This window comes from Gavialis gangeticus, unplaced genomic scaffold, assembly GCF_001723915.1.
Source record: "Gavialis gangeticus isolate Ggan-Ray unplaced genomic scaffold, GavGan_comp1, whole genome shotgun sequence".
NCBI classification, from domain to species: Eukaryota; Metazoa; Chordata; order Crocodylia; family Gavialidae; genus Gavialis; species Gavialis gangeticus.
Window position 1 is genome coordinate 22,460,995 of NW_017729024.1, and position 10,041 is coordinate 22,471,035.

At 43.6% G+C, this 10,041-nt stretch overlaps 1 protein-coding gene across 1 annotated transcript in view; it reads right to left on the reverse strand.

Moving 5' to 3' along the window:
• RASGRF2 (Ras protein specific guanine nucleotide releasing factor 2) overlaps positions 1-10,041 on the reverse strand; it is a 372,508-nt gene that overhangs the window by 242,952 nt on the left and 119,515 nt on the right. Inside the window, exons 4-7 of the mRNA XM_019516939.1 lie at positions 9,224-9,313; positions 5,833-6,086; positions 2,274-2,353; positions 1,599-1,792 (exon numbers count right to left, since the gene is read on the reverse strand). Coding sequence (XP_019372484.1) covers positions 1,599-1,792; positions 2,274-2,353; positions 5,833-6,086; positions 9,224-9,313 — 618 coding nt within the window. The remainder of the gene's footprint in view (positions 1-1,598; positions 1,793-2,273; positions 2,354-5,832; positions 6,087-9,223; positions 9,314-10,041) is intronic.

Below are 10,041 nucleotides of genomic sequence, written 5' to 3' on the forward strand. Positions count from 1 at the left end.
GACTTTTTATTGTCCTTGATGCTCAAAGCTAGTTGGAGTTCAGTTGCAGCCTTGGCTTTCCTGGTTTGCTCCCTGCAGGACTGGACCGGTGCAGAATAATCCTCCTTGGAGGTGAATCCCATCCTCCATCCTTTGTAGGCCTTTCTTTTTAGCCTCAGGAGGTCTGTTAGATCCCTGGAGAGCCAGGGGGGTTGCTGTACCCTCTTGCTGGCTTTTCTCCGAGATGGAATAGAATTAGCTTGTGCATTGAGGATCGCTCCCTTGAGGAGCAACCACTCTTCTTACACTCCCCTCTCCCTGGGGTCGTGGTCCCTTAGGGCCTCACTGACAAGCCTCCTGAGCTTGTCAAAGTCAGCTTTCCTGAAGTCAAGGACTTCCGTGTTGCTGACTGACTTGCCAGCTTTATGGCAGATGTTGCATAAAAAGTACTTTCTCTTGCTAATTTTAAACCTGTCACCTACTAATTTCAGCATGTTCCCCCTAGTTCTAGTATTCTGGGACTTAGTGAACAAGTTACCTGTTCATTCACTTCACCCTCTTCATGACTGTATAGATCTCTATTATATCCCCCCTCAGCCTTCTCCTCTGCACACTGAAGAGTCCAAGCCTTTTTTAGTCTCTCTTGGTATGACAACTACTCCATGCGCCTGATCATTTTGGCTGCCTTTCTCTATACTTCTTCTAGTTCTAATACATCGTTTTTGAGATGTGAGGACCAGAACTCCAAGGTGTCTTTCCTGAGTTGTAACAGCTAGTTCAGAGCCCAGCACTGTATACATAAGTTATTTTTCCCAACATAAATTACCTAGCACTTTTTAACATTGAAGTTCATCTGCCATTTTTTTGCCCGCTCACTTAACCTAGAAAGCTTTCTGTAGTTTGCTGTGTGGGGGCCAGCAGCTGGGTAGCTAGGAAGAAAGCTAGCTGTTAGAGATAGCTGCCAGAAAGCAGGCAGCTCAGTAACAGCAGGGTAGGACACACTGTCCTTGGGCTAGCTGCGAAGTAAGCTAAGCAGGGAGCAGACATCTGGGCAGCCCAAAAGTATAGAGCTACAAGCAGCTGAGCTAGACTGCCAAGAAGGGAGGAAGGCAGGCTGGCCATCAGGCCTAAATGGAAACCCCTCTGGGTGGCTGGAGGGAGGAGTACATCCGTCACTGAACTCAACAGACTCACTGAGGATCAGGACTGCTTCTTGATCATGTGCCATGTACTAGATTTGGGGCTGATCTAACTTACACACAGTATACAGTTCCTTATGGACAGTTTTAGACTGCTAGAGCTGTTCAAGGTAAAAAATAAGGCTTCTTCGTTTTTATTTATTTATATATATACATAAATCCTCGTGTGTGGATTCCTGTATGTATATATGCATGTAAGATCCTTAATATAAAATGAAACAAGTGTGTTTGGAGAATACAATTCCATACCATTACAAGCAGTATTAGTAACATAATGAGATAAGTGAAAGACTAAATTAACGTATATGTTACCAATTTAATAAAGAAACTATTTGCAGAACTCATTAATTTTTGTAACACAATACGATTCAACTGGACTTTAAAAAAAACAAACAGAACCACAAAATATATAGAGATTACCTGAAACATGGGATAAGTAAGGAACGTTTCCAGCATTCTTCCTTCACATGCTGGGTTAGCTTCATATTGCTTCAAGAGTTTGTCAAAATCTCTGTTTTGCTTACAGTTTGCTAGTACTTGTAGACTGTACTGATGATTCCGAACAAATTCTTGATAAATGTTCAGCATTGGCAGCAGAATATCAAATAAATCAGCTAGAAAGAATCAAGAAAATTATTTTCTAAGTATTCCTCCCTTGACAAATTCACTGGACATTCCATGTATTCCAAAATATAAACAGTGATAGAAGCTGAAGTGAAATTACTATCAGCTCTGATTCCATTATATCTACAACATTTATTTCCCCCTTTGTGACAAAAAAAAGGAAAAAAATCACTATTTTGACCCTAAAATAGCTGCAGAATAATACTGGAAAATTCAATGACAATATTTAGACGCTCTTGTAGCAGAAACTGACTGCAAAGAGTCAGTGCCAGTATTAACAGGGTGCCATTATTCCTCAAAAAGAATGATCACAAAGTAACACCCATAACTTTTCCAAATTAACATAAAATTGGATGGTTTAATTCTATAAATGTCTAGTGCACAAAAAGACAATTTAATTTTAAAAGTCACCATGATGGTAAAATGTACTATGGAGGTCTTATCATCTGAGCTAAAGTAGTAACAACTTACCTAAAATTAATGTAGGCCAATTTGCTATTCTTGCTTTTAATCCTTGATGAAATATTTCATGAAGAAACATTATAGTTTCGCTGAAAAACAAGTGTTAAAAAATTCATACCTTATTTCCCCATTAACAATTCACTGAAGAACACCCCTTCCTAATTATTAGAACATTTTGTACTTTGTGCATTGAGCTATTCTTTTATAACACTTGCATTAAAGAAGTCAACATTTCTATTTCCATATATTGTTTCAGTTTTTAATGACTAAAATACAACTTTTTTATTCAACTATAATTTGATGTAATAGTTTAAAAACTCACAGCAGATCATGTAACTAAGGATTCAGTTCTTTTAATAACGGTGCTTATTAAATAAGAAATTTAACACACAGCCACTATTTTCATGGGGGGCTCCTAGCAGAGGCTAAGAAATTGACCTTTCTCTCTTCTTACTCACATATTAGTTGACTTGCAATAATTTGGCTAAGAATTGCTTCACTTACTCCAAATTCTCATATTATTTAATAATAATAACATAGCAATTTCAGCATAGCAGTAAGATGCAGAAAGCCACACTCAACTTTATTCTAAGTTTTATTGTCTATACAGATGAAGCATACCTTATCACTTTTTTCTTAGATATGTGCTTTAAAACTGTTCTTCATCTTACTGGTTAGGGACAGACATTCAAAGAGACTGAGCCTGAACTGATTCAATCTTTCCGGATAAGTCTAACCTGGCTATGCTGAATCAGTTTGTAACTGCACAAACATCCCAGAAACACAGGCACATGCCTGCAGAAGCCACGGAGAGGTGGGGGGGGCACTACAGTAGTCCCCCCTTCCCTTCCACAGTGCTGAGCTGAGGGGGGCTATGGCCAGGCCCTGGCAGGATGCTCTGATTAGGGAGGGGTCTCCTGCCCCCTGTTCCGGCCAGCCCAGCAGGGAACTGATAACACAGTGTTTATCACCCCTAACTCAGTGTGTTCATCACCCCATTAAGAAAACAACAGAGGGACATTACCAGCTACCTGTTGATTCTGCCTTTGTCCCATCTGCCACAGCATGGACCATAGCCAGCATATGGTCTGCTAGCTAATGCTGAGAGGTGTTTGTGTAATGCAGAGGAGATGGAGCAATCCCTGTTTAGCAGGGCATGGAGAGGGGAGGGAGGGAGCATGGGGAAGCCAGGCAGATGCCTGCAGTCTCTGTGGATTCCAGCCAGGGAGCACAGGGAAGGGGCCAGCTCTGCTGTGGAGCAGAAAGCCCTGCCCAACCCAGAGAGCCTGATGGCATGCTGGGGGAGTCTGGTTTAACCTAAACCAGCAAGCGGTCTGGTACAGACATTGCATAAACCAGTTTGACCCAAATCAGTTAAGTCTGATACTACATTCAACCAGGTTTATCTCAAACTGGTTTCAGCCATTTTCAAATTGGTTTATGTGCACTGAACATCCGTTCTGTTACAGGTTTAAATCAGTTTCTGGTCACTTAAGCTGGTTTATGTGTAATGTCTGCCCCAGCCACAAAATCAATGACAATATAATGTTTTAGATCAGTGCTGTAATAGCATGATGGGGTCTTGAGGGGAAACTGTGAAAGGGTGAAACAGGCAAGAATGGGTTAATACTATTTGTCCCCTGATTAAGTTTGAAGAAGTAAGTCCTTTACCCAAAGGATTTAGGAGGTAGCATTCACTCAACTCAACTCCATTCCTGTTTCAGTTTCTGCCTACTTGTCCATATTTTATTGAACTTATTGCCAGTGGTGACGCATAAGGGGTGCACAGGGGTACACATGCAACCCCTGAGAGCACTGGTGCACCCACTGATAGCCAGTGTTTCTGGGTGGGGGGCAGGTGAGAGCACTGGTGACCCCCTGAGAGAACTGGCTAAGGAGTTAGGGCACCAGAAGAAGCGATCTTGGCGGTTCTCCCGCAACCGTTCGTGCCCACCTGAAAGTGCCAGTGGCACACCACTGCCACTTCTGAGTCAGCATGATTGGCCATGGTTGGCACAACTGTCCGCGGGAGGACTCCTCGCCGGTTGCTGACTGGCTGCTGGGGGGGGCAGTCAGCGACCCCTGACTCAGGAGGCACCAGTCGACCATGCTTATTGCCATACTATTAGTAAACAGGATGATAACACAACTCAAATACCATGACTGTTGCAAAAAAAAAAATTTCTTCCCTACAGAGATAAATAACCCTGGAGAGTCAGGCAAGAAACACAGAGTGTTCTCAGGCAAGATATGCCATCTTTAGAATCTATCACATGAACCCATTAAGACCTATATTGCTTTGTCAAGAACACTGGAAAAAGAGGGAAGGCAGTATCTGACAACTGAATCAGATGACTGGATTGCCTTTTCCTCTGTTAGCAGATCGAAAAACAGAATGTAAAATCACAAAGCTGACTAAGAGGTATAACCTGAAACTGTATGCCAGATCTTGTTTTGCTTTACATCCCAGGAAATATACTTCATTACAACATTAAAGGGATGGAAGCTTAATATAGCTTGTGGCAGAATGCCATCTCTGTCTCTCCCCAAACTCTGCTATCAGGTTGATGATCTACCTGACAATTTGGTTACCATGGTCACTGCAAACAGCAGAGGTAACCCTGAGTTGTAACCTGAGCTGGATCTGAGGGAGGGGGAAACCTGCTCCCTCTGCCTATGTGACTGGCCTCACACACCTCGGTGGGGGCTTAAGCTCCCTATTATTCTAAGCAATATCCCTGCCAGTCTACCTGGCAACCAGTGATGCATTTCAAATTGGTTGCTTGGCAGCCAACAGCTGCTGGCCTTCATTGGATCAGGTAAATGAGGTCATAAGGTCTATATAAGTTAAGGACTGCCCAGGAGGCAGTGCAGCAGCCATGGTGAGAACTCTCAGAGAAGCTGGATCATCTGAAACTCGCTCTCTCTCTTGAAACTCATGTTCAATGACCTGCTTGCCTCCAGAGGGAATCTCCACCTGCCTCTGGATGATACTTGTGAGTAAGCTACTTAAGATCTAACTAGATACATAGCTTGCAGTAACACAGATGTGTAATCAAAGGCTATCATGCCACTGTTTGCTCTAAGGGATTTCTCTGATATTGTTCTACCCTGTACCCTATTCCAGACGTACTCCTTGTAACCAATAAAGTTCTCCTCTGTACCTAGCATGGGAGACTTATTGGGAGAGGGTCTAGATAATGTTTTGGGGTCCCCTTGCTTTGGTTGACTAAGGGAGACCACCATTTGTGCTTCAAACTATGGGAAGTACCCCAAGTTCTTGCAGTGAGTCAAGTATCCTCAAGGACTACAAGGCCTGTGTTTCCCAGGGGGCCCAGGGCCAAAATCAGTTCAGACTCTGGGTGGTCGCAGCATTACCCCCAGGCTTGCGGGTGTGCTCCAGGAAGGGGGTCGGCCAGGTGTAAGGCACCTCCAATGATGCATTCGGAACCTGAAAGGTGGTCAGGCACAGTGAGGCGAGTAACTTAGTGCAGGCCTCCCACATAGCTCACTGCTTTGCTACTGTAAATTAGACTGCAATGGGGTGAAGTGGACAAAAATCAAATACCTGTTGAGAAAAATGCTACTAACATCATCGTGACTAATAGGTGGTTTCTTCGAACTTGCTGCCATTCTTAATGGCCTGAGAAAACAGTTCACAAGAACATAAAGTTGATGCACATATTCAGATTCAGCTTCGACCATGTTAAAAACTATCTGATTTCTCTTTCTCATGCTCTCTGCATGGGGAGAGCAAATATAATCTTGGACAATGGTCTTCCATTTTCTTCTGCACAACCAGCCTCGCATAAAGCTCTGAACCTAAAATGGACCAAAACAGAAAATAAAGACTGTATTGAAAAGCACTTACAGAAATGTATCAACAAATAAATTAAACTGGTTTTTAATGTCATGGCAAGAGCCCTTGGTATGACAGATGTCTTCATTTAAATAAATAAATGTATACACATATATACACACACACACACACACACACAAACAGAAGCTCTGCAAGCTCCCATGTTAACTGCCAAGGCCTAGCTTCCTTGTGAGTTGCCAAGGGTTGGCATTCTCTACTGCTTTATTACTCTACAATTGCTTTGCAAATTAATTCTGAAAAGATTTTCATTCATTAAGAAAAAAAACTAGTTATTTAGTAAAATATCAGAAAATAGATTGAAAAAGTATTACACACATACAATGGTATCTTTTAGCATATGCTCAAATGCTGTGTCCTTGTATATGTTCTTCCCATCAATACAACTGCCTTTTCCCCTTCTTTCAGTCCCATCCCACTTTCCCCCTCATTCTCCAACTTGTCATTCTTTTAACTTACATTATATTCTTCTTAGGAAAGGCAACCTAGGGCAGATTTTGATTCAGCTTCACTAGCATAAATCTGGAGTAATTCCAATAAAATAAGATGCTTTGTTTCATTTGCCTGTATAGCACCACATGTATTGTGTGTACATATAAATAGCTGGCAGCCACCCGCTGCCATAGATCTATGCTGACAGACTACTGCCCAAGAAGAAGGAAGCTTTTGCTATTCTTAAAAGGTATTTCTAGGACATGGCAAGTCTCTCCTGAAGTGCAGTATGCAGCCAAGTTAAAAGTGAATTAGAATTACCATATTTACTTGCATACTACATGCACCCTTTCCCCAAATACTGGGCATCCAAAATCAGGGTACATGTTTTAAGCAAGGAGGCTAATTTCCACTCCAGAATGGAGGCATGGGGATGCTGGAATAGCCGCCAGGGGTTGGCAGGGTGCTGGACTCCCTGCTGCATGCAGAAGGAACAGAGATTACTCCTCAGTAATCACTTACTATCTCATTGTAAGTGCCACAGCTAACTTTTAAACTTGTCAAATCCACTGCCAGAGTTGCTGCCAATATAACACAACTGAGAAGATGTGTACTTATTGAGTAACTGTATGGCTTTACAACAGAGAAGCATCAGTCTTCATATTCGAAGTTTCATTACAAATTCCTGTTCATTTAGCAAATTTTGGCAGTGCACCTTTGAGTGCCTGCCACTTTAAGGGCAGTCAGGTAGCTAGCAGGTGCCTGATGGTGGCAGCCATTTTGAGAACCAGGTATATAAAGCCTTCAGTTTGTTACTGCCAGCCCAAGTGGAAACACTGACTGGCTGAGCTGCAGTAGGAACACATGGAGGTAAGAGCAAGAGCTCATGGGGATGACTAGGAGGTTCTTGGTCCTGGGCATGACCTAAAACTGCACCCTGCTGGGGATGGGTGGCCTGGTGGGGCTCCTGGTGGCATGGGAGGTCCCAGGAAATGCCAGGCCAGTTACCACCCCAGTAAAAGGTGGGTTGGGGCACCTTTACCCATAGCCCCCACAATTTGGTGGGTATGAGGGCTAGGCATGTCTACCACCACCTAAGCCCTAGGGGGTGGAAGACCCCAGGAGAGGAGTGGGGCCAGGCACAGCTCTGGCCACCTAAGCCAGCAGGGGAGGAAGATCCTGGAGGCCCCTGGTTGGGGATAGCTGTGTAGCCCTGGAGAGAGAGGACAGTTATGAAGTCCCTGAGTGGGCAGGGATGTAGATGGCCCTACACAAAGTAGGGTTGAATGAGAGTAGGCCTGAAGGACTATGTGTGAGGGGGGCTGAGTAGGGCCGAACTGGGAGTAAACCTGAAGGGCAGTGCAAGGGCCAGCCCCATGAGTAGTTGAGTGTGAGGATGATGGGAAGACCCCAGGATGGGGAGTAGTGGGCATAGTAGGAACCCCATGTGTGGGGAGTAGGACAAGGTATGTTTTTGGATGCCTGAGGCCGTAGTTGGACTTGAGGCTGAATAGGGGGCGCTCAGCCAGGAAGCTAGGGGTGAAACCTGACTCTGGTAAGTCCTCCACTGAGAGGAGGCTGAGTGTGGGTCAAAAATTACAGCAAGGGAGAGCACAATAACCTGCTGCTCCAAGGAGGGAGTGAGAGCCCCTGTGAGACCCAGGAGCACCAGTCGTGGTGTGAGGGAACATTATGTATGTGCGTTTCATTTGCAAGGCTTGGGATGCAGTACAGGGGTGGTTGGAGCTGCATACATAGGCCCAGAAGAACAGGGCCGCCAAAGGGCAGCCTCCCACCTAATTAAAACACCAATTATTAAACAACAAGGTGTGGCAGGTAAGAGAGGCAGGCAGTTAGCCCAGAAACAGGTGGGTGGGGAAGGCCCCCTGTTACACAAATTAAGTCCAGATACACTGTTCCAGAATGCAACCTGGACCACTTCAACAAGAAGAGGCAAGTGAAAACCCTAAGCAGAAAGTAATAACACAAGAATTTCATGTTCTGGGGATGGGACATAAATAGACTGATTACTTTTTCAAGAACATAACTTCCAGAGATGCCATACCTGGCAGAACTAATCGAACACGCACATGCATCTACTGAGGCATCTCAAGCAAGGCTAAGGATGTCATCCTCCCTCTCTACAGGCTAGACATAAGGAAAAGCTTCTTCACAAGCCAAGTGCCAAGGGTAGTACAGTCACCCACCCTGGCAATCTTCACAAAGCATTTTGATGCCCATCTAGCTAGGGTCATCTGACCCCAGCAGTTTTTCCTGACCAAGTGCAGGGGGGGCTGGACCCAATGATCTGTAAGGTCCCTTCCAGCCCCTAACGCTGAAGCTATAAAACTATTTTGTGCGTGGGTATGCAAAATATGTATGCAACACACACAGGCACATTTTTAGAGCATGGTTATCTTTATCCATAATCAAGAGTAGTAAAGCCTGAGTATCTGCATGTTATATATTTAAATGAAAATTGGATTGGTACCCTGCTGAATGCCATTCATAGTATCCTGAAGCAACTGCTACCAAAAAGATCAAGTTAATAACTGGCATCAAACTGCTTTCTGGTCTTTCAAAAGTTGTATGCTGTGTGCAGAAATAAGATATGCACTGGGCTCTCCAAGCAGAGTATATCGCAGTCTACCTTTTTAATTTTTTTTATATCTGGATCTTCGTCTTCTTGGTTGCTTTGATATGGCCGCATTCGTTCCTTGGTTTTATTGAGAGCTACAATCTGAAAAAGGAACATTTTCTGTTTATGTGCATGTCAAGATTTTGAAATGCATTCCATTATAGCATCTAAAATAGGGCCCTTTTTTCTCTTCAGAGGCCCTTCTAGAAACTTTTTATGATTTCACAACATGATAAGCTTCCTTCTGGTCAAGGAGACCTGGACATACCCTTCTCTTAAAAATATTGCTCCTGATTCAGCCAGTATTAAGATGTGTTTATTTTCTACAACTTGCTAGCTCAGGATCATTTTGAAATTACAGTAACTACCCCCTTGTATGATCAATCACAGTAACTAGTCCATTATATAATCAAATATTGTCCTCTATGCGAAGTGCAGTTCTGGAATAACATATGATATTGAACCAAAAAGAATGTTTTGAGGACCCAACAATGTTTTGTTAAAAGAAACATCAAGGAATATGAGTAACAGAATCCAAAACATAAGATGACAAGTCTTTAAAAATTTTCTGCTGGTACAGCAGTCTAATAAACTATATAAGGGCTGTCCAACTTGCAGCTCACAGGGTGTTAATATTTGTCATCTGAGGGCTCCCACCCAACCACCAGTCCCCTCACTGCTCTGGCTGCTGCTGCTGCTACCAGTGTCTCCAGACTCCCCCTGTTCCCTTTGACTTCTGCCTTCTGGTTCTGCCTCTGGAGGGACTGGGGCCTTTAGGACCTAAGGAGCTAGGTACTTTAAAAAAGAAAACTTTGAACCTAGTGCTTTCA